The sequence below is a fragment of the Molothrus ater genome, chromosome 4 (assembly GCF_012460135.2).
Source record: "Molothrus ater isolate BHLD 08-10-18 breed brown headed cowbird chromosome 4, BPBGC_Mater_1.1, whole genome shotgun sequence".
Taxonomy (NCBI): domain Eukaryota; kingdom Metazoa; phylum Chordata; class Aves; order Passeriformes; family Icteridae; genus Molothrus; species Molothrus ater.
Window position 1 is genome coordinate 10563088 of NC_050481.2, and position 24278 is coordinate 10587365.

At 51.4% G+C, this 24278-nt stretch overlaps 1 protein-coding gene across 2 annotated transcripts; it reads left to right on the forward strand.

Annotated features, from left to right (window-relative positions):
• The first annotated feature begins 722 nt into the window (after window positions 1–722).
• On the forward strand, window positions 723–24278 carry CCNI (cyclin I). 2 transcript variants are annotated; one of them, XM_036381623.2, is made up of 7 exons: window positions 724–1078; window positions 12750–12906; window positions 18215–18349; window positions 20732–20806; window positions 20969–21109; window positions 21886–22116; window positions 22674–24278. In XM_036381623.2, exons 2-7 carry the CDS (start codon window positions 12793–12795, stop codon window positions 23133–23135), a joined length of 1158 nt encoding a protein of 385 aa, XP_036237516.1. In that variant the 5' UTR covers window positions 724–1078; window positions 12750–12792; the 3' UTR covers window positions 23136–24278. The 2 variants fall into 2 exon arrangements, with proteins under 2 accessions (XP_054370629.1, XP_036237516.1); XM_054514654.1 differs by lacking the exon at window positions 12750–12906 and having other exon boundaries at window positions 723–1078.

Here is a 24278-nt window from a genome sequence, read left to right on the forward strand (position 1 = left end):
AATAAACGGAGCTGTGAGACAACGGCTCAGCTTCCACACACTTCGGGCATCTTGTGCTGTCAGCGGGAATTCAGGTTGGAAATGACAAGGAAAAGGACAGTGCTGCAGGCCTCTGTGCCGGGGAAGGCCTAAGGAAGTAAATGAAGTCCAGGGCAAATCCCTATTTACATTTTGCAGCTCAGTAAACAAGAGATCACCAGGGATAACACAGGCAGCTCTGTTCTAGCACACACAGGCTGGGAGACACGGCATGCGCAAGGAACAGGCGAGACCATGACACTTTCGCCGAGGATCGGCACAACTCGGGGCTTGCTTGCAATTAATTTATAAACAAACACCTTTTGCCGTCGCTTTGCCGCTGTTTTAAACGCCACTTTACCGACCCTCCCCCGGCCCCGCCCGAAGCGCCCCCGCCCCCTCCCAGCGCCCTCATGGAGCCGCGCACGCGCCGCAGACCCCCCCACACGCGAGCCGACACTGCCGCGCGATGCTTCCGCCAGGGAAAAGAGTCCCCGTTGTCCCATCCTCCCCCCGCCCTCCCGTTCCCCCTAACAGCCACCAGGCCGGGGGTAGAACCGGGAGGGGTGAACCGGGAGGGGAGAACGGGGAAAGAAGAGCCGCCTTCAGCCGCCGCTGGCCTCCCGCATCCCTGACGCGGGGCTTTGTCCGCGGCCGACGGCGCGGCGGTTACACGCTGAGGGGTGCTCGCGCCGCCTCACCGGCGCTTCTTTCTTTCCCCCCCCCCCTTCCCCTCCCCGAACCCCCCGGGAAGCGGCTGGCTGCGGGCTGCCTCTCGCTCCCCTCCCCTCCCTTTTCGTTTTTATTTTATTTTATTTTAATTTAACCCCCCCTCCCTCCCTCCCGCGCGGCGGCGGCGGCCTAACCCCCCCCCCCCCCCCCCCCCCCCTCACCCTTCCCGCTCCCGTCATGGCGACATGAGGAGCCCGCCGGCCGCCGCCGCCCCGGGCATGGGCCCCGCACGGTGCTGAAGCGCCGCCGAGGAGCCCCGGCGCCGCCGCCCCGCCATGGGGTGCTGATGGCCGGGCCCCGCCGGGCACCCCGCCGCCGCGCAGGGGAGGTGAGAGCCGGGAAGGGGACGGGGGGGATCGGGGGTGTGGGGGATGTGTTGGGCGACGCCGTAGTTGCAAACGCTATGATTATACAGGCGCAAAGTAAACGCGCTCGAAGCATCCTGCCAGCGGTGCTTGGTGTGCCCGTCCGGGTGCGGTGCCCGGCGGGTCCCTGTCCCGTCCCCTCCAGGGGCTCAGCAGCGCATCTCTGCCCCAGGTGTGACTCTGGTCACAGCGCGAAGCACGGCATTTACAATCAGAGATTGTTAAGGTGTCGGAATGCACCTTAAAGATGACGTATTCGCAGCCCCTATGCCGTGGGCAGGACACCTCCAGGTGACCAGATTCTTCCAAGCCCTGTCCAACCTGGTTTGGAACTCTCAGGGTTCGGACATTCACAGCCTCCCTTGGGCAACCTGTTCCAGTGTCACACCACCCTCATAGTACAGAGTTTCTTCAGAATACCGAACGTAAATTAACCCTCTTTCAATCTGCACCCATTACTCCTTGTCGTATCAGTACAGTACCTGAAGAAGAGTTTCTCTCCTGCTTCCCTGTAGGCCTCCTGGTTCTGGATTTTGTTGTCTTGTCTCCGTGTAGTTCATTTGCAGAGATGGGCTGCACTCTCTCCCCGCTTTCCTCTTAGCTCTCCCGGCTGCGATGGATGAAGTTTCCTTGAAGGAAGAGCAGCATTGTGTCCTCTGAATCCATCTTCAGCGGGGGGAACTGGAGGGAGTGAGATTGCGGTGGGTTTTTGTGCCTATGGTAGAAAGCAGAGTGACAGAAAAAATTCCAATGAAAACTTGTCCATTGAACACAGAAAAAACCTGCTCTCCTGTGAAAGAGGGAAAAAGAAACAATCCCTAATTTTACCACTCTTAAAAGTAAGGATCTTACATGGCAGGCTGATTCAAGCCTGAATTTAAAAATTATTTCAGCAGCAGCCTTTGTCTGCTCCTAGACATTGCTTTCTGTGGTGTGCTGCACCAGCACGTATATGGTACAGCCCTTTTTAAAGACAGAAGGGTGAGGTTTTTTTTAATAAAATGTTTAAACTGAGCAAGATGCATGACGCAATTGGGAAAGGGGACCATCTCCCCTTTTGCTGCAGGGGTGGCAGCTGTGCCCCCCACCTCTGCCCCACTGTAGATGCGCCTGGAGCCCAGGTCAGGCAAGGTGAGGCTGCCTCTCAAAAACCAAATCGTGGCATCTTTTCCTTGTCTCCAGGGTTGGATTTTGGATCCCTGCACACAATTCAGATTTGGTTTTCAAGTAGTTTGGCTGGCTCGTGGGGCAGGAGGAGGGCTTGTTCTCATCAGTGCCTACACAGACCTCGGCGTGGGGTGTGGGAAGCTGATTTTTTGGCTTCTCCCCAGCAGGAACTGAACTTTCACATGGGGGGGTGTGTGTATATAGATACACACACACGGAGTTTTAATTATCCTTCACCCCTCTGTAGAATTTAGGCCCATTTTGATGTGGCAGGACTGATCCTAGCTGCTGCTTTTGCTGTGTCTGTTCTGCATTCCCAAGCCCTGCACTTGATTTGCTCAGGGACCCTGGCTAAAAACACTGATAGTGGCTCTGGTGAGAGCCCTGCTCTGTGGAGGTCCCTTCCACACAAGGCCCTCCTTCCTGGATGCCAGCCGGGGCCAGGCTGTGCTGCTGCTCCATGTTTGGGGTGTCACAGGGCTGCAGCCCGTGCTGGGAGCAGGAGCTGCACTGCTCTGCTCTGCCTGGCTCTGGGGAGCTGTGCTTCCCTGGTTCCAGACCTGTCTTCCATCTTATAGTGACCCTTGGGTGCAGTCATTATCTGTGAGTGAATGAGTTGTTTTCCTGTTTTCAGGTGGTTCTGGTAATATCTACCTACATGTATCAGTTTAATCAGGGGTCAGTCCAAGCAGGACACTGCTCAGTGCTGCTGTCTTTGCTCCTTTTACTGCCCTGCGAGAAGCTTTTTGTCCAAGTGTTTACAGCTTTGTAAAGCTTTGAGCATCTCCCCTGTAATTACTGCCCCTTTGATTTTCCATTCTCAGCCTTTCTGTGCTCACCTGCCTCAGCACCTCTCATGCAGGGACTGAAATGAGACCTCCCGCAGCATCCCTGTGGTGGATGGTGCCTTCCCACAGGGCCTGCTGGAAGACTCTTTGCTGTGCACACCTGCAGCCATGCAATGGTTAAAGCACTAATTAGTCCTGACCTGATGCTGAACTGAACTTTGGGGAACATTTGTATGCACAGGTCTAATCACTATGATTTTACGAGGCACTTTTTATATTTAGGAAATAAAGTTGAGCAGCACACCAGTGTAAATTATCCATTTGCACTGGGTGATGGGAAGGATAGATTAAAACATCTGCAGTTTATGCCACACTGAGGGATTTTAAAAAGGTCAGGCTGGACCAGTGGCCTCAGGAAAACTGAACATCATATTTTGAGTGCCAAAGATAACCTTAGGACTCAACTACCTGAGCCTGGACCAGACTGTGAGTGAACAAGACCTACATCTCCAGATAGAGTGTAACACAGCTGTGGGATCAGAATTCCCCCCCTGCAGTACTGACTTGCCCAGGAACCTGCCTGTATTTGCCTTTTTTCCTCTGCTCCCATCACTTTGTGGGGCTCGAGGAGCTCCTGACCAAAAGCCTTTTCAGCAGCACACTCCAGGGAAGCAGCAGGAAAGCCAGCTGGCCATCAGGGAAGTGGATGTTAAGGGGGATTCTGCTACATTGAGAATAGCTATTATTGCACTGCATTCTCAAAGAAACTATTCTGAAAAGCCAGAGAAGCACAGTGAAGTCATTGAGATGGAAGGAAATCTCAGGTGTCTCCAGTGTCTGTACCAAGCAGATGTGGTGTGACATTTTCCCTTCCTGTGTGTTTGCTGACTGCGAATATTATCAACACGCATTCATTAACCACAGTGGGTATTTGCACTTGCTGTGCCATAAACTCCTCTAAAAGCTCACTCATAAATAACATGTTGCTGCAGATATTCCATATTGCTCAGCAGCCCAGACACCAAACACCTTTACCAGAGTGCTGGGAGCTGCTGGATGAACCCATCTGCCAGAGGCTTTTGGTCCTTTTTGGTGGTTTTTCACTGCACACAGCAAGACCCTGTTTCTTGGCTGGGGTGACTTGACTACAGCGGTCTGTTAGGCAAGAACTTGGCTCCTAAAACCTTCAGGTTTTTAAATAATTCTGACTGTAGATCTTGGTGTTGACATTCTCCTAACTGCAGCCATGCAGCTGACCCATCAAGCTCAGCTGAGTCCCCATTTGTGGGAGCCCTGTGAGGGTGTCCATGCACACAGTGCCAGGAACAAAGCGGGATTCACACAACTCCAGCTGCCGTACACCCTGCCTCAGACACTCTGCTTCCTTCCCCTTCATCCATATCCCCCTCTCAGAGCTCCCCTGTCTGGCTTTAGTTTATTTTAGGCTCAGGACTGGTTTTAGGTTGTCCAGGACTGTGGTTATATCAAGGCTCTCATAGGACAGGAGAGATGAAGAGGCAGGGAAGAGCCAGGACTGTGCCTGTGCCGTGCCATTTTAGCGGACAATTGGAATTGTATCCTTTCCTGCATTGTCTCAACAAGAGGCTAATTAGTCAGCAAGCTCGAGCTCCTGGAGGATAATTAAGCTTTACAACTGTGGGTTCTCCTTGGTTGATGAGAAAGAGGAGGCAGTACCCTCAGAGCACAAGAATGCTGCTCTGCAGCTACTGTGCTGTACCTTGTAATTGATCTATTGTTTCAACAGCAGATAATTCCTCATTTCCTCATAATTATCTCTTTTTACTGCCTCACACTGTATCCTGATATTAGCTGTAATCACTAATTTATCCTGAAGCCAGTCAGAATCTACAAAGCAAAATATTGGCCTTGGTGAGCACTTAGGCTTTCAGACGAAATTCTCTTTTGTTGTTGTCAAGAGGAATCAAGCCATGGTAGTCAGACATTTTTTGGATGTGGCTGTTGAACTGGGTATAAACTTGTTTGGTTTTATCACTGTTCATTGATGTTAATGACTGACTGACTGCTGCCGACAGACAGAAAGAGGTACTGCTGAATCCTGGCTCTGTGTTTCTGCCCACAGAGGCATTGTGTTTATTTGGTTTCAGGGGATTATATTACTCAAAAGGTGCTGCACGATGCTTTAAATTCTGAATGCCTGTTGGCCCTTGCCTCTAGAGAGTTAGTTTTTATGGGCTTGAAAGCCTCTGGCCCTATTTTATGAAACTACTGCTCTCCCTCCTACTTTGTGAGCCTGGTTTTCCTTGGAGTGACTTCCTTCAAGTCACTGGTGATTTATACCAAGTTACATTGGTGGTGGGAGAAGTGAATCATGCCCTGCATGTATTGCTTTGAGGAGACTACCAGTGAGACATTACATAATGCCAGATTTGGTTTGCCCCTTTTTTTTTAAATTTTAAAGCCTTCCTGCTGCCTGAAGAACAGACAAGCTGCTCTGGGCTGCTTTGAGCCTTTAGCCCTTGGGATCCCCAAGTGCTTGAGGCTGCAAAGTACCTCTCAAAGTCAATTTATCTGATACTCCAGCTTGAGCAGGGCCTCCTTAAACCAGTTGTTCTGCACCATGTCCAAGCACTCTTTCAATGCCTCCAAGGATGGAAACTCCACAGCCTCCCTGAGCCACCCAGCCAAAGCTCTATCACCCTCACAGTAAACAAAGGTCACTGATTGCCACCCTCTGGACACAATCATGCAGCCACTTTGCAATCCACCTCACTGTCTGCTTATCCAGACCCTGCTTCCAGCCAGCAGCCTGCCCAGACTTTCCTTGGCCTTCCTCTTGCTACCCAAGTACTCAAGCCCCTTTAGTCTCTCCCATAGCTTGCCAGACACAATTCAGCTGGGCTTTGGCTGTCGTGTGACTTCATCCCCAGCTGCCTCCACTATGTCATGGTCACTGCAGCCAAGGCAGCCTCTGACCCTCACAAGTCCCAACAAGTCCCTCTTTGTAGGAGGGTGGGGGTCCTGTGGAACCCCTGTATCCAGGGTGCTCCTGGGCTCCCTGTGCTCTGCCACACTGTTCTGCCTGCACACCTCACAGTCATGGGGAGTCAGGGCACCAGGGACCAGGGCACCAGCATCTGCTCTTTGCAATGGAGCCTGTATCCCTCTTCTGCAGCACTTGCAGGTCATGGGAGCCATCCCACCACAGCTCTGGATCCAAGCCTGCGTTCTTTCAGCTGCACACAGCTCCCCTTGTTAGCTCCCCACACCATTCATAAGCAGACTCACACCTCAGTGCTTTCTCCCTACCAGAAAGCGTGTGGGGGATTTCTCCAGAATGGAAACTCTTAGACATGGCCATGCTTACATGCAAATGCTGATAGGGACCCCGCTTAGGCAGCATTTGTTGTTATTTATTGATGCCTTCCTGTCATCTCACCCCACGCACTTTGAACTTATTTTGTAGTGACAAACCTTGAGCTGGGGCAGAAAGTTTCCTTTCAGTGCCAGCAATGACCCACTTCCACCCTTCCCCTTGTCCCCAGACACTTCACTTAACTCCATGCTGGGGGTGGGCACTGCCTGCTTCTCTGTTGCAGATGGGGCTGAGGCTCTGCAAGCTGCCAGTCCCAGAGAAAATCCTGTCTGTATCCCATGAAACTCTGATGTTGTGCAGCCTGCTCACTTCCTCCCAAAACTCCTTCAGTCAGCACCATGGCTCTTCCAAGGCAGCCAAACCTTCTGCAGGACCAAGTCCCTGGGCACTCCCTGGGGGGAAATGGCCCCGTGAGGTGCCACCACCATGCCTGAGACTGGTTATCCTGGAGCAGGGCTGCCCCTTCACAGCAGCCCAGCTCCACAGCAGCTCTGGCAAAAGGTGCTGCTGCTGCTGCCTCAGCTCTCTTACACAGACTTAGCCCAGGCGCCGCTTAGAGGGTGCTTGGCTCTCCCTAATGCGGGGCAGCTGGTGATGCTCCTTGGAAGCTGCTGGGGTTCCTTCAGCCCCCCGGTTTAGTTGCTCAGCAACAGCAGCACCCTCAAGTTCCTCAGAGGTTCACAGGTGTTCCCCAGTAGTCCTGAACCTTGTCCCCAAAAGATCCAGAGTCCCTGAGCAGAACCCAGAGGCTGCCAAGCAAACCTTGGTCAGTTGCCTGTGTGAGCTGCTCATTCCTTTGCCAGTGGTGCACAGGGAATTTGTACAAGGCTCAGCCATTGCTGTCTCAGATTTATCTGTCATTTACAGTGGAAAAAGCATGAAATTAATGGGGGTCATTTCAGCAAACACTACTTTCTCTTTGCTTTATTCTGTCTGGTGCTTCAGTTCTGAACAAGAAGATGGCACCATCTTTTTTTGCCATGTGACCCTTGTGATTGTCCCAAGAGAGGGCTGACTGTCCTTGATGTGACACCCCAGTTCACACAGTAAAGGATCACACTCCGGACCTGTTCCTGAGCCTTGGGACAAACTCTGCTGCCAAACAATAGCAGGGCCCATTCCTTCTGAAATCTATCCCATGGCTGATTTCTGTAAACCTTCTGAGGAATTTACATCTTCGTTAATTTTTAGGTTCAAATAAACCAAAATCTCAGAGCTGAACTCACAGAAATTTATAGAGTTTCATCTCCTTTTTTTGTATCAACACATACATTCTGCAGCTGGAACTGTTCTCCTAGGGCTGAATCCTGAGTTTCCCTTTTATCCTCAGTTTGCTTGGTCTGTTGCTGCCACAGCAGGGAAAAGAGCTGGGATTAAAGCAGCCTGTTTACACACCTGAAAGCTGTGACATGAAATATTTAAGCTGTTACTGACCAAAGACCTTTCTGGGCAAAGGCTGCTTGAATGGGCTCATCTTGGCAGTAGCCAGACAAAAGAGGAAATGCAAACCTCATCCTCCTCATCCTCCTCACCCTCCTCTGGCCCTTCCTACCAGAGCCATTAGCACAGGGCGTGGGGTGGGCATGGGTCTGGTAGCACACCCATCTCACAGGAGGGAAGAATGGTGCCATTGTCTGAAAGTTCAGTCAGGAGTTCATCTTCTGCCTTGTTTTTTAAAAGTTCCTACTTTGGAAATATCATTTTAAGTTTCCTGTGAACAGCAAACCCCTGATGTCAGTCACAAGGCTGGGGGAGTGAAGGGGAGCAGAGATCTCTTAGAAGTGGTCCCGTTTATGGAGCAGCACCTTTCCAGAGGGCTCCTCCTTCCTAGCTGCTAAATGGACCCTGGGATTTCTGTTTCAAAACAAGACATAAAAACCCCTCCCCTTCCTCCCATCAAAACACTGCTCTGCATTCCCTGTTTGACCCGTGGTTTTAGCTGGCAGGTTCCTTTAAAATGTTTGGAAAAATTCATCTGTTTGGAAAACCGGCACTAAAATGAGGTCAGCTTTATTTGCACTCCCAGGAAAAATCTGGTTGGAGGAGAAGCAGTGGCGAGCGTGTGATGTACAGAGCCCGCCTGAACGATGCTGCCAGAATACCTCAGAGCCTTGCCTTTGTACCAGGTTGTGGGAGGCAGCTCGGGCTGAGTCACAGTGGCAAGGGCCCTGTTCCTCTGCCAGCCTCCAGAAAATTGCCGTCTTTCGCAATTTGGGCTTGGGCACGGCTCAGAGGAGCTGCTGGTTAAAGGTGTGAGATCACCTGCAGGCCCTCAGCCACTGACGCTGCTCGTGGGGAGAATTCTGACTGCTTTTGCTATTTGACCAGAAGGCAGTTTGTTCCTTCAAACTGACTTGCTCACTTAGGTGTTAACGTTTGGAATTATATTCCCAAACCTACTTTTCCCAGCCATTCAGCCTGAATAATTGTTGTTGTCTCACAACACTGTCGAGCTGTTTTCATTGGCCATCTGTTTTGTACATCCCAAACCAGTTGATTTGAACCCACACTGGTCATCTGCTCATTTATTGCTGTCGCCTCAGGCTGTGCTTTGGCATTTCCCTCTGGCCAGCACGGAGTCCCAGACTGCCTCATTGCCAGGGCATGAGGAAAGAGTTAAGCTGAGAGAAAGCCCCAGGTACTAAAATTAACATCCATCCCAGCCCCCGGCCACAGCTTTGAAATTTCTAATCACAACTTGCAGTTAGACATATCTGCTAGCAGTAGGCTTGGATCCTTTGAAATCACAGATGGCTGGCTGGAGCTCCAAGGAATTCAGTCTCCTCCTCTCTTCCTTCTGCTTCGCCTTCCCCTCACTGCCCAGAAAAATCTGTGTGCAGGTCATCTGTGAGGCTTTATTGCTGCTTGCTGAAGCTGAAGCAGATTTGGCTGCTGGTCCCTGAAAATACGAGGTCTGCAGAAATTTGTGTGGTGCTCCAGCTCTACGGGAATTACTCCCCTTGTTCAGAGCACCCACCTGGATTGATGTGCAAAACAAACATAGTGGGGTTTGGCCTGTCTCTAGCCCTAGAAGTCTTGTTCATTGTTTACAAAATGAGCTGTGCAAAAAAAGCAAACAAACAAACCCCCATACAGCAAAAAGACAACAAGCCACAATCAGAACCAAGGAGGTTTTTGTTACTGAATTATTTCAGTGATCTTGTTTGTAATTCAGTTGTATGAGGACGGTTAAATTGCAACTGGGGGCAGGAAAATCAGGAGCTGTGTTAGGAGCTTGTTCTTCTAGTGGATGGTGTGTTCCTGGAGCATCATCTTTTGTGTGCAGGAGGCACTTTTTATAGGCACTGTGAGTGAGTACAAAGCCTAAAAATAAAAAACCTCTCTTTTGCATCCCACACAAATGCACCCCCCAAACCATGAAGTGTTACTTGGTCAGGGACTTATCTGCCCCTATTCCTGCAGAAACTGCTTTTGGAAACTGTAGCCTGCAGCACTTGGCAGCCTAAAATCTCCCCTGGGAAACTGAAAAGCATTTCTTTGAGTCAAGGTAGCTATAAACTTGGACCAAAGTGAGATCTTTAGGAGATGAGAGATCTTTATTTTATGGACCAGCTCGGTGTTTACCGTGAATAAGGAGGTGCTTTTTGATGCCTCTCACAAGTGAAAACCTCACAGCAAGGTTTTGACTCTCTAATTTCGGAGCAAGATCTGACTTGCAGCTCCTCACAGGAGGCGTCAAAGCCAGTCCCTTTACTGGGCTCACTTCTCCTTTATTAGCTCCCCAACTGTTAAACTTTAAGAGGTTTCAGCTCAGCCAGATGACCTTCCAGTGAAGATCAGGAACTTTAGGAACTGTTTGAACAGTGGTTGAAAAACTCCCAAAGTAACCACAAGGGAAAAGGCCCCAGACCCAAAAATCCAGCACCCTGGAGCTAAAGGTTAATTGTAAATCAGGGAAAGAAGCAGGAGGCTGGGGTGAGTTAGTTCATGGTTACTGTCCCGTCTTGGGCAGTTCCTGCAGCTGTGGGTGACTCGGGCTGGGTTTCAGGAAAACGCGGGAAGTTTCTGGCAGGAGGAAATGTTTGGTGTGGGAGCAGGCTCAGGCCTCTTGCTGGTCCTGCCCCACCGAAGGGTTCTCCAGTTCAGCTGCCGCCGCTTTTCTGGGCTGCTCAAGTCCTGAGCTGGGCGGAGAGCAGAGCCCATGGAGCTCCCTGTGCTGGATTTTGGGAAGCTGTGCCAGCCCTGCTGTTCCTCATGCTCTCAGAGCCTGCTCTGCCTGAGCTCCCTTGTGTTTTGGGAAGGCTGCACACAGTCCTGCTGGCGTTTTTTTTTCCAAAGGCAGCATTTATCTGATGGAGAGCTATGGAAATGGAAATGCAAACTGGATTCAGCCCCGGGGTGCTTGGCCAGGCTCCCGGCTGTGCTCTCTGCTGGAAAACTGCACCCTCTTGCTCCAAGGGAAACTTTCAAGCACGTCATTCCTCTTCTTTTTTCCCTTATAAAGGTTATTGTGCCTCAGCCCTCAATTGAATGAGGTCCCTAGTTCACAAAGGAAAGGTTATTTTCCCCTCTCTTTTGCCCTTGGCAACCGGAGAGCAGTTGGCAGCAGCGCTCACTAAAGATGCCCCTTGCAAGGCCCTGGGTGTGTCCTGGCTCCAGGGACACCCGAGCTCTCTGCTGGGACCGCTGTCCAGCCCAGGCAGCACAGGGACAAGCACCTCAGAGGGGATCAAGGTAACTAAGAGCTCTTGTCTGCTTCCAGAGGCTCTGAAACCCATTTGTATTGTAAACATGGTGGGAATGTTTATCAGTCACAACAGAAGAAAACGGAAAATTTTTCCCTGTGTTGTCTCCAGTGATTTGGGGGTTGGCTAATTACTCTCTCCTTCCAGCAAAACCAAGGAAGGACCATCAATATTTCATAGGAGGAGACATGGCCGGGCTAAATAAAGCTCCTGCTTTTTTCCTGATGAGTGTGGAGTGAGCTGCTCCCGGTCCCCCTGCTCTCAGCACTGCTCCCAGCCTCAGCCTCTGCCGTGGGTCTGCTCCCACCTTTGCCACAGCCCAGCTGGTGCAGTGCCTGGCACAGCTTGGCCATGAGGTGGTGAGGGATCCAGCCTTTGGGAACTGGCCACAGGGAAAACTGTGGCTCTGATGGGAGGCTCACGAGATGCTAATGAAGCCTCCAAGGGCAGGAGCTGGAGGGGAGGCTGTGACTCTGTGTCCCTGTTTCCCCTTCAGCCCCATTTACAGTGAGTGTCCTCAGGATCAGCCCCAGGTTTAAAAAACACATGCAAAATTGAGTAAATGCATGTAAAGAAGCTGTGGTTGGAGGTTCTGGAGTTTCACTTCCCCAGGCAGAGTCTCCCTCTGGGCAAGAGAGGAACTTTTAATAGGGATTTTCCAGCCCACAGTGGCTGTTTGGGGGCTGATGAGAAGAGACATGCCACGGAGCTTTAGGGGTCCTTTTCAGCTCTCCTGGTTCCAAAGTGTTCTGCCTGTTCAGTGACACTTGGACATCTCCAAGCCAGTACAGGCTGTCCCTTGTTAATGGAGCAGGATTTGTTATATGAAAATCTAATATGGAAGGGTCCCTGTTCAGGACAGAGGGCCCTGACATTTATTTGCCACTTGAAACTTTCTGGGCTCTTTAGTGGGACTGGAGTGTGGTTTATACCTGGTGCAGCTTGTGTGAATAAAGAATAGCTTTTGTTCTCTGTCAGTCTTGATCTTTAAGGTTTCCTTTAGCTCTGGGAAGGCACCTTGAATTTTCATTTGCTCAGAGCTGCTTTTGTTGTTATTTATAATAAGGGATTGTTTTCCCTGTGGATTCTGTTTATTTTTTCAGAGTCAGGACCTTGCTTATTTCCTGTAAGTACAGCCTGGACGGTTGTATTCACATGAAAATGCCTGGTTAGTGTTTGGCCAGTATCCACCTTGGGGGGATTGCACAAGGTCTCCTGCAAAGAATCAGAAGTTTCAATAACTTTCCCATGGATTTACCCTTCATTTACCATTTCCCTGTTTTGCCTAAGTGAGTTAACACTGTCAAAAATCTGCAGCCATAGTGCTGGTAGGCAGTCTCAAAGCTACTACCTAAATAACCTTTTCATCAGATCATCCTCTCCATCTGAGAGCAGGTGGTGCAATCTGTTGTCTTTAAAGAAATAAAGGACAAAAGCCTTGTCTCTGCTTTGGTTTCCATGTGTAATGGACAAGGTTTTTGACAGGCTGTTCCTGTGAGGGAGGCTGTGCCAAGGCCAGGGGAACAGTTCCATTTCCTGCAGCTTTATTCCCCTCTCACTGCCTTTTGCCTGGACAGGCACAGCCCAGTGTTTCACCAGGCTGTCTTTGGTTTTGCAGGTAGCTGTATCCAGCTGGGTGGCAGGTGGATCCAAGGGTCACCATGAAGTTTTCAGGACCCCTGGAGAGCCAGAGGTTGTCTCTCCTTCTGGAGATGGCAATCTCTAGGGAAGCTCAAATGTGGAAAGCACATGTGCCGAAAATTCAGCCCAATCAGGTAATGTCTGTCCTTCACATCATCCATGCTAGCAGAGGCAGGAGACTGTCCATGGAGGGGTGGTGTGGGAGTAACTGGAGGTGTTCAGGAGCAGTTGGATTTCCTGACACCTGGGGAATCAGCCTCTGAAAGAAGTGATTCCCTCTTTACTTGATGGACACACCTGGCCCAGGGGTGCAGAGCACACTGCACAGCACATGGGGTTAGGTCTCTGCCAGGTTTGTGGCAGCACACACACACACACATAGTCCTGATTAAATTCATTTTGCAAACTGTGTGGATTATTAGCGCCTCTGTCTGCTGGGCACCAACTCTGCAACAGTTCCTAAAAGCAGCTTCATTTTCTTGGAGTAATTCTCTAATGGCAGCATTGATCTGATGCCTGCTCCAGGAAGACCCCCACTGAGTCCAGCAGGGCTATTTATAGAGCAGGGTGCAAGCTCATGTCAAGGGAGCAGAGCCAGGCACTGGCCTGTTGCAGTGAGGAATGTTCTCACAGGACCAGAGGAAAATTCAGGCTGGAAGAGCCCACTGGGGCTCATAGTCCAGGCTCCCTCTTGGCCTGCAGAGAGGTTGGACCAGGCTGCTCATGGCCTCACCCAGCCCAAAGTGGGTTTGTGCTCCTTTGGGAGGAGGCTCTGTTTCACCTGAGCACTCATAAACACCTGTGCACACCACAAAGTTCTGTCTGAAACAAAATGTGGAATGTGAGCTCATGGTCACAGAAATTCTGGCCATTTGTTGCCGGGTTGGGCTGAAATAATCACACTGAGGGCCGGGATCCAGGCTTGCTGTTGTTGCACCACATGAGATATTCACACAGGTAAGTCAGCTGCCATCAGACCTAATCCCTGTCGTGTTTGTTTTCTCTGTCTGGCTAACAAGGAGCTGCTGCTGCTGCTGGGCAGGAGAACATACATTTTAAGGGCCTCAGTATTAGTTTGGTTAATCCCTGTTTCGATTTCCAAACAAGTGATCTGGCTGTCAGAGGTGTGGAGTGTGTTGTAGCTGTGGCTGTCTTGAGGCACGAACAGCTTAAGACTCTGGCTTATGGTAAACCAGCCTGTCATTCCCTGCTGGCTGTAATCCTGGGGTGATTATACTGCAGGGAGATAAGATTACAGGATAACAAGATAGGGTAGGGACTCGAGTGTAACCAAACCAGATTGATGGGTGAGGATTTCACAGGGGTGAGGCACCTGCCTTTCTTCCTTGGTGAAGTTGGTTCTGGTGGCTCAGAAACCACCACCTGCCTCAGGCAGACTTCCCAGCAATTCCTCCTCTGTGCTTGTCCTTGCTCCTTGAATTTCCATCCCCAAAACTCTTGTCTTGATTTAACCTTTTCCTTTCTGTTTTCCTGCATGCCAGCTCAGACACTGACATTATCAGTGCTGCGCCACTAAATGTTTTCTAGCAGTACGGGATCACTAACTGGGAGTGGAAGCTGTGTGTGTGAGTGTGAGGTGTAGGAAGGTCAGAGGGAGAGGAGAGCATAAACACAGCTGCCTGCTGGGGGGAAACCCGGACTTGGGAGGCCACGGAGCAGCTGAGATCACTCCTGTCTGTAACCACACATTTCCCTCTGTTCCTGTGGTTCAGGACACCCAGCTTGTCCAACTGTCCCGTGTTCCCCCAGCCTTCACTTTGGCCATGGTGCAGGCACTGATGTGCAATGTGAATTGTCCTGTTTTCTGTATATCTGGGAGAAGGTCACATTCCCTACCATCCACTGCCTCCTTCTGAAAGCAGCTGCAGCAGCCTAAAACCTCCCTTTCATGACAGTGTTGTTTATTTCCCGTGGCAATCGGGACATCTGCATCCTTCTGTGGATCAGATCTGGCACACCGGAGCCAGAGTGTGGAACTTTCCATTCCCTGCTCTAAGGGTTCATCAGCTTCACGGAGGTTTAATGGACTCACCTGCTTTGCCAGTGGCAAAACGTTGAGTCCACTGCAGACATCCAGTTATCTGACTGGAGACTCAAGGGAGGTATTTTTGGGGAGTAAACTTTCTGTTTTGACTCTTTAGGAAACATTTTTGGTTCTGGTGTTTAAAGCCGGAACAAACTCAGTTTCTAAATATGTGACAGTGAGGTCTTTGACAGGAGGAAAGAAACCCACAGTTGAAGAAGCAGGAAGACTTTCTATTTTAGGATGGGGTGCAGAATCTGTTGGGGACTTGGTTCCTGGTGATTTAATGTACCTGATTCCTCTGTTTTGTTTGTACTTGTCTAAAAATTCCTACTCCCTCCATTAAATGCAGGCCAGTGTTCTGGGTATGTGCAACATACCAAAGCCAGATGTCACAAAGGTCTTTTCAGCATAAAAAACCAGTGGGCTGAGTCTGGAACCTCCTGCTTCTGAATGGAATTGGATTTTCTCCCTTCTGGTTCCCCTTGCCTTCCCCCCCCTCCCCCATGTGTTATATGAGATGCAGGTGACATTCAGGGTGTTCTTGGGATTAAGCCTTGAGAAATGGAGCCATAAAGACTGGTCAAAGGTTGATTTTTGCCTGTTACAGAGTAACTTTGTGGCTGAGAGGGGTGTCAGTGAAGATTTTTGAATTTATGTTTTATAGAAAGAGAGTGTCACTTGTGTCATGCCTCCTTTCTTTCCTGTTTTGGCTCACTCTGTCTCCCCGTTTGTTCTCTGTACCTCCTGAGGAATCCAGAGAGCTCAGTTTATTTCCAGTCCTAATAAAGGTCACCTGCTCACTGCCCAGGAGCCCCCAGGGACCCACAGGGACCAGGCAGCAACAGACATGGGGAAAGGGCAGAACACCTGTCTGGGACAGGAGACGTGAAGGAGAAGATTATCAGCTGAGGTGTTTTCTCTCAATTAGGCAGCAGTAAAACAGAGTCATGTTTGAGTTCACAGATAATATTTATTTTAGCCTACATATTCCATAAGTTTCAAGGTATGGGAGAGATCAGCATCCCTAGAGATGATTTGCTCTGTGCTTGCTCTCCAGGAGCACCCATGTTTTGGCCCCTGGTTCTCCTGTCTGGAGCAGGGATGACACACAGAAAGTACTTCTGCCCCAAGGAGGAACCTTCGCTTTCCACCCAAAGGGACTTCCTCACTTTCAGCCCCCAGAGTGTCTCAGTTTTGCTTTTAGTTTCAATTAACTAAGGATCAGTGACCTCGCTGCTTAATTAATTTTCCTGTGCTGCATTTTGTTATTTGTGTTCTGAGGGTGTCACAGGTGTCACACCTCTGAGAGACAGGGATAGAGCCTGGTGTTTGTGTGGGAAGCTCCTCGCCCTGCGTGGAGCAGCAGCAGCAGGGTTTGTGGGGGCAGGGGGACCAGTTCTCACTCCTGCTGCCTGTTCCCTGAACCAGGCTGTAACAACCTCTCCTGGTGCTTAAACTCACCTGTGAGGGGATTCTGCTCCCATCCTCCTGCTCCTTTATCTGCACCTAGGGTCTGAACTAGACACCCCTCTTGTAGGGTTCCAAAAAGAGATGGAGATTCCCTTCCTTTCCTTTGCTTCCCCAGATAGTTCTTAAGGAGCCAGGTGAATTTTGGAGCCAGCCTTGTGCTGGGCACGCACCGAGCTGAGGGTGCTTTGCAGTTGCTCCTTGCTCCCCCAGGCACTATGGGGCTGTGCTTGGTTTAATTCCCATCCCAGCTATGCTCTGGGTTTGGGTCAAACGCTCTTCTCTTCCCACAGAAGGCTGGGCCCTGCAGGCACTGTGTGCTCCCTAAGTGAAATGGTGCCTTTTGGCTGCCCACAAAGGGCAGCAGGATCCAAGGCCAGGTCTTGGAGGGCTAGGGAGGAGAGGCAGCATAGAGAGAGAGTCTTAACTCTTCCCAGCCATGCTGTTTTTAGGAGAAGACCTCACCTTTAGCCTTGGCAGGCACAGGGAAACAGCACCCAGCCAGGACAGAGGCCACTGGGAGCTGTGGAAGCTGCTGCCTGTTCAGGTGGGATCGAGCAGCAATGGGATTTACCAGGGATAGAAGGACTGGGGGGGGTGGTGGTGTTGGAATCCCCCCAGGCTGCTGAGGCAGAGCCCTCCCTCCCCAGCAGGAACACCACAGGTGCCATTTCCACCCCCTCCTCGAGCATTCCCCCTTTCCTCCCCCCAGGTACAGCCCAGGTCCCTTCCCACTCTCGGGAGCACCTTCAGCAGAGCGTTCAATAACTCTCCTGGTGTGTGGTGTGTTCATTGTGCTCCTGGGCCCTCCTGCCCCCAGGGGGGCTCACATTTCACCCTGGAACTGCATCAGTGATATCAGGAAGAACCAGTGTTCCTTGGAGAAAAGAGCAGGTACTTCTTCCTCAAGGGCCAGGCTGTAGCTGAGCAGAGCTGAGAGCAGGGGCCCATGTGGAGCAGCAGCAGACAGTGCCAGCGACACGGGGCACTGCTGGGACTCAGGGCAGAACACGGGCACTCTTACTGTTGGTGGAAGGTACACATAGGTGTTCCAGTGGCAGATGTAGCCTGAAGTATTTATTTAGTATCAGTGTTGGGGTGGTTTTTTCCTAAATTCCTGCTGCTTTGCCCTCATGGCATTACTGAGGGCAGTTACAGCCCAGCTTTTTGTGCTTCTGGACACATCTGGGCTGTGAGCGAGCCCAGACAGTTTCTTGGGTGATGTGAAAGGCTCTAGGAAAGCTGGAGATATTTCTGAACTGGGTCACGGGGAAGGATTTGGTGTCAGTGACTGAGCTGTGCATGTGGTTGAAATTTAGCTGCTGTCCAAATAGATCAATGGGGAGACATGGGCCAAACACCCAAACCAAACACCAAACCCAAACTGCAGGTGAGGCTGTAGCTGCTGCCTCCCCCTTCCCAGTTCCCTGAGAGCCTTGTGTTAGCTGTTTGCAGTTTTCTTTATTATAACAAGTACTGAGCTAAAAAAATCCCCATGATTTGAAGAAAAAAATAAACCTTTCCCCACAAAACCCCAACAGAGTCCCTCCACTCTGCTGCTGGCAAGGGCAGCTTTGTTCCAGCTGTGGTTGCTGTGCACCCACATGGTTCTGAGCAGGTTAAAAAACAATAAATAAATAATAAAGTTTTGGGAACTACTCTGAAGCTGAGGCTGCCAGTGCTTGACAAACTACAAGTCACCCATTCTCTTTTCCCCAGAAGAGAGGACAGTGACACTGGAGTGAGGTTTGAGATTGCTGTAAGGAAAGTTGTCTTTTCCTGGGCAGGTTTTTGGGATGGGATAAGTAACTGCAGGGACAGAGTGGTGACTGGGGCTCGCTCCAGGCTCCCCCTTTGCAAAGGAGGCTTTGTTTCTGCGCTGAGTCACTCCTGCAGAGGTAAAACCTTTGATCCTTTCTCTCCCCCAGGATGTAGCCATTTCTCCAAGGCAGAGGGATGAGGTCATCCAGTGGCTGGCCAAGCTCAAGTACCAGTTCCACCTTTACCCAGAAACGCTCGCCCTGGCCATCAGCCTCTTGGACAGGTTTTTAGCAGCAGTAAAGGTAAATATTTGCAGCTCCACGGACAGGAACAGACGCGGCGCATGGTTGGTGTTTGCAGTCCGAGCGGTGTGGCCCGACGGAAGCGCTTCCTTCCCCTGGCCCCCGCCCTGCTCACACGTGGGTGGGCAGCACCTGCTCTGCTCTGGAGCCACAGCTGGGGGGGGTTTGGGCACCCAGAGAGCAGTCCCTGCCCCAGAGTGCCTGGGCTGCCTTGGGAAGGCAAAGGCAGTGCCACAAGCCCCAGGCCAGCAGCACCATGGACAGGCCCTGTTCACCTCCATGTCTGCATTCCTCCCCTTTGTACCACCCCAAAATGCTGAGGGACCTGCTAGCAGGAAACCAGCTGGGAAAAAAACTGAAAGGTTTGAGCCTGCCAAGGAGGGTGGTGCAGGGAACTGCGGGGGGGGGGGGGGCGGGGAATGGCTGAAGAAGGTTGAAATACAGACAATGGCTTTCAGAGGAGTAGTTCCCTACCAAGCTGCTCTACAGCCTGATGGACTCCATCTTGGACTGATGTCTGAGACGTGGGAAGGAAAAAGGGAAGCAGACACAGGTGCAAGCGTCCATGTGACAGCTGTGCCCTCCTGCTGTGCTGAACCCAGCTGGAATGGATGAGCCCCTTTGGGTTTCAGGTTGTTCCTCCATAGAAACTGCTTTAAAAAGGGGGAAAAACATTTGGGATCTCTGCAAGTGGGCCTTGCTGCCCCTCTGCCCCCTTAGCTGGGCTGTGCTTTGCACCTGCCAAGTGACCAAACACAGTGTGCTCCAAGCTGGAAGCCCTGGCCTGCAGCGGTGAAGTCAGGCTCTGGAAGTTTCTGTCTTACCAAGTTTGCTGAGTTACATTCCATGCTCAGCAATCCATGGTCTCATCTGGACGTGTCTCACCCCACACCACCACCCTGCTGGGTAAGCAATATCCCCCAGGAGGTGGCAGCTGGAGGATGCATTCCAAGCCTGTGCCCTTGCTTTCCCGTGTGAGAGACTTTGGTAGAACACAAGTGACATCAGTCATTAACTCAGCCCTTAAATATTAATAAATATTGATTGTGTTTTCATGCAAGCCATGGAAGTTATTATTTTTAAGAATCCAAAGAAGCTGATTTACTGAAATGCTGAGATGGCAAATATTTAGATCACTCAGGAGCCAATGGCCTCAAGTGCAGGTTTTCTTCCAGCAAGTTGGAGCAGCCAAGGAGTCTGTACAGAAAGCGTGGGACTGTGAGTCCAGAGCCCACTGTGTCCTTTGGGCAGTGAGTGGGAAGTGGGAAAGGGGCTTGGCCTGGTGAGCTCTGGGGCTTTGTGTTCCCTCCCCAGTTTTCCTCTCCCACGAAGCTCATTCCTCTGATGCAGCTGAACTCCTGGTGTTTCACCAGGGGCCTCTCTGTGGGATGTTATTATGAACACCAGTCCCTTCCCCAGGAACAGACTTGGGGATTGCAGGGACTGGCTGTTCACCAGAGCCAGCAGTGTTGGTGTATCTCACTGCACAGCACCCTTGGCAGGGCCCAGTCCCAGTCCTGCCCTTAGGGAATTCATTCCCTTGGACACCTGCATGCACAAGTGCAGGGTGCGAGTGCAGGATTTTCATTTCCCTTTGCCTTGAGCATCTCTGACCACAGGCAGGAGAGCTCAGCTGCCAGGAGCTGCTTATGGCTCTGCAGCTGTGCCAGGGTTTAGCAACAGCCTCTGCCTTTCCAGCCCCCGCCACTCTGGAGGATGTGGCCATGGCCAGTGGTTGTTACACTGCCAGTGGGAGTGAAGCTCTTTGTCAAGGTGGTCACATGTACAAAGCTCACAAAAAATTCCCCCTTCCCCTCCAAATTCCTCTTACCTTGTCTAAATAACATCTCCTTGTGGAAAGGACCAGCTCTCCCTCACTAATCCCTGGGCCACAGTTTTGGGAACTGTAGTGTGAAATTACAAGAGGTAATTTCACAAGGGTTTTTTAAAAAGTTTTCCTGAGTTATACTTTCCCAGGCAAAGATAGTGTTTTCCAATTCACATTTCCCTTCCCATTCCGTGTGTGACCCTCGGCAGCACTCGGAGCAGAGCTCTGCTGCAGCAGGGGAAGTGGCTTTTCTGTGAGGGGATGAGCTCCCCTCAGGATTTTCTCTTTGCCTGCTGTGCTGCAGTGCCTAAACCCGAGCTCTTTCCAGTCCAGTGCTGCCCACTCAGATCACAGGGCTGGCAGATCTCTGCCCTGCCTGACGTCACAGAGCTGGGATTTGTGCTTGGCACAGATTACCACTGCCAGGGCGTAGCCAGAGGTCAGCCTGCACATCCAGAAGGAGACCTGGGGCTTTGGATGCCCCAGCAGAAGGATCAGGGCATCATTGCTGCATCACACTGACACAGAGCCCTCTCTGCTCTCCTGTCCCACAGGCCCGTCCCAAGTACCTGAACTGTATTGCAATCAGCTGCTTCTTCCTCGCTGCAAAGACCATTGAGGAAGATGAGGTAACTCTGTTCTTCCTACCGTGGCATTGTTGGACTGTGCCCTCCTATCCCTGCCTTTGCTTGCTCCTGGTAGCTGCCACTTGCCAGGACAGGAACAAGCATTTGGTTTGATTTCTCTAATGACTGGTTCTCTTGTTTGTTTTTTTGCCTTGGCTTTTGCAGAGGATTCCAGTACTGAAGGTGTTGGCTCGGGATAGCTTTTGTGGTTGTTCTCCAGCTGAAATTCGCAGAATGGAGAAGATCATCCTGGATAAACTGAACTGGGATCTTCACATGGCAACGCCACTGGATTTCCTTCATATTGTAAGTAAAGGGCTATTAGTGTTCTTCCTGGTGTCTGTCAGTGCAGGTAATATGTCAAGAAGAACCAAGACAAAAATTATACCTGTAGGGGAACAAAGAGTTTGGAGTATATTTGAAATTCCTCTGTACCTGTAGTTTCTGAAAGAAAATGCCTTGCCAGAGAATTCCAGAGGAGACTTGTCACTCTTGAAATGCAATATCCAAAATGTTAGCCTGCTGTCTGACCCTTGGGTCTTGGTCTGGGGTGTGTTCAGCCACAGATTCACAGCTCCTGGAAATTGTGCCCCTAACTCTTCACTGCCACTGGTTTTCCTCAAAGCTAAACACCAGGCAGCAGGGAAACAAGGAGTACAGCCATGGAGACAGCCCCAAGGGTGGGCTGCGAGTGTGGATCCATGCCTGCTGCAGATCTGCACGGCCGAGAGCCAGATCCACGCATGAGAGGAGATCAAGGGAGGTCCTGAGGTTCTCTGTGGAATTTTATCCTCACTCCTTCCCTGAGGAGTTTGTCTAGGACCCCTGAATGCCACATGTGCACTGGAGAGAGAAGGGTGTATGGGAAGGCCTTTTGCAGAGCCCTAGAGCCTGGTGCCCAGGCAGGTCCCACCAGAAAGGCTGCACCAAGCTTTGGTGGGTTGGCACATTGGGTTTTTCTCCATGGGGCAGAAGTTGGCTCCAGGATCAGGCTGGAGGATCCCTGTGTGTGCAGACTGTTCTCCAGGTGTGCCATGGCCTGGCCAGCGCTGCCAGCTGCCCCCTGTGCTTGTGTCCCGCAGTTCCACGCCGTGGCGGTGTCCAGCAGGCCGCAGCTCCTGGCCCTGCTGCCCACGCCCAGCCCCTCGCAGCACGTGGCGGCACTGACCAAGCAGCTGCTGCACTGCATGGCCTGTTTCCAGCTGCTGCAGTTCAAGGGCTCCATGCTGGCGCTGGCCATCGTCAGCCTGGAGCTGGAGAAGCTGCTCCCCGACTGGCTGGCTCTCATCATCGAGCTGCTCCAGAAGGCACAGGTGAGGAGGGCAGTGCACACGGAGCGGGGAGGGACCAGGGCCACATCCTGCTCGGTGCTCCAGGCTAGCTGGGGCTTTGTGGTTCCTTGCTGCCGATGGCTGCCTGCTGTTCCTCTCCTGTGGGGATGGCTGGGCCTTAGCCTGGAGGGACAGCGCTACCAGGTCTCAGTCCTGACCACCTCCACTGTGTGACAGGGGCAGGAGCCATGTGCCCTGATACACACAGGCCATTACTGCACCAGGGAGAAAACACATCGGGGAACAATTCCACTTGTTAGTGGCTCTTCCATTCATTCAGAGCATACAGGGAATGTTGCCGGTTGGGAGCACACTCCAGCTGCTAACAAGAGGCAGTGAAATCCTTCAGTATCTCAAAGTTGTGCCTGCTCTCCCCACGAGTCCCACAAGGTGCAGGAAGGAGCAGGGGGTGTATCTTGGGATGTCACTGTGGTAGTTGGCAAGTGAGGCACACAGGTGGCCAGGGTGATGGGAGCCCATGTCTTCTCCTCACCCTGCCAGTGATCCCACAGCAGCGGTACCTTTGCTTGTCTTCCCAGATGGACAGCTCGCAGCTGATCCACTGCCGGGAGCTGGTGGCACATCACCTTTCCACTCTGCAGCCTTCTCTGCTGCCCAACTCTGTATATGTCTACAGTCCCCTCCAGCAGACCCTGGTGACCTGTAACAGAGGAGCGTTCCACCGCCAGCCCTCCTCTGTCCCAGGGCCGGGTTTCTCCCAGGACAACGGCCGGCCAGAAGCGCCCGTCACAGCTACAGCCACGCTCTGCCCGCGCCTGCCCGCCCCCGCCGGCGGCTGCAAGGCAGGTTCCGCCAAGCGCAAGGTGGAAGAGATGGAAGTGGACGACTTCTATGATGGCATCAAGCGCCTGTACAATGAAGAGCTGGCTCCGGAGGCAGTGGCCCTGGAGAACATGGGCTCCGTTTGCAGCGCTGACGTCTCGCGGCAGGAGGGCAGCGTGTCCCCCTGTCCCCCTCTGCAGCCAGTGTCTGTCATGTAGCTGCCGGTGCCGCCACGGGACCTGGCAACCTGTGGCCTCAGCGGGGCGAGAAGGGGCCGTACCTTGTCAGGCTGAACTGAAGGGAGCCAAAAGAAAACCAGGAAAAAAAAAATCCCAACCCTTTTTTGAATTTTATTTCTTGTGCGGCTAATTATAGTTCCACTATTTAAGCACTTAAAAACACAAAAAAGTATAAAAATTTTAAAAAAGACCCAAAAACCGAACAAAAAAAGTAGCAAAAACCTGTTCCTTTCTAGTGTTGTCGGTTCCACTGTTTTTCTGCTCCTGTGTGTTGTAACCCATTCTTCACATCCGAGAGCTCACACATCAGCCCTGCGGAGCTGTTCCAGGTTTCCAAGCCAACTAATGCCTCTCTGATCCCATTCCCACCCACTCCTTGCTCTCTTTCTGCCTGCTCCTCTTTTAGTTCTCAGCCAGTCTTGTGCATGACATTCTGTCCTGCCCCACCTCCACCACAGCTTTCTTTTGCCCTTCTAAACAGAAAACCTCTTTCGTTAATATCTGGGTGTTTAAATGTGGTAATATTGAAAAACTGGATTTAAACAAAAGATTAGGCAGGGAAAAAACCCAAACCAATGCTTGCAAGCTGCTCCACACTTCAGTAATTCCCACAGAGAGCGTGAGGGTGCTCTGTGCCTTGCACAGAGACTTCTCCCTGTTAAACCATTTTGTCTATCCCAACACAGAAAGCAGTTACTGGGTTATGCATTGCTAGAATGAAACCATTTTTTTCTTGCTGTGTAGCACTGAGTGTGGATTCTCACCAAGGCTTGGTTCTCTCCATCAGATGTAACCCTTGAATTGTGCAGAGCCCGGTTCTCCCTGCACATTCCCCAGCACTGTTGGGTGAGGTGCTGGGGCAGCCATGGACACCTGAGGTTTGGAATGTGTGTCATCATCAGGCACAGAACCAAAACAAAACACCCCAACCCTTGAGTTTTGTGTTCATGTAACTTCTAACCAAGAGCCTGCGCTGTAACGCGTCTCCTCCGTGTGACATCCTGTTCTCAGAACACCCTGTCCCGACTGTAAGCTCTCTCCACAGCCCTGAGGAAGGTATTGTAACCAGAGCCATTGTACTGATGAAAGCCTTCTGGTAGCAATAAAGAAAGTTGTCCTGGA

Coding starts and splice junctions, on each gene's coding strand:
- CCNI (XM_036381623.2), top strand. CDS start 12,793: ATGAAGTTTTCAGGACCCCTGGAGAGCCAGAGGTTGTCTCTCCTTCTG. Junction 20,807..20,968: donor AGACCATTGAGGAAGATGAG/GTAACTCTGTTC, acceptor TGGCTTTTGCAG/AGGATTCCAGTACTGAAGGT. Junction 22,117..22,673: donor AGCTGCTCCAGAAGGCACAG/GTGAGGAGGGCA, acceptor TTGTCTTCCCAG/ATGGACAGCTCGCAGCTGAT.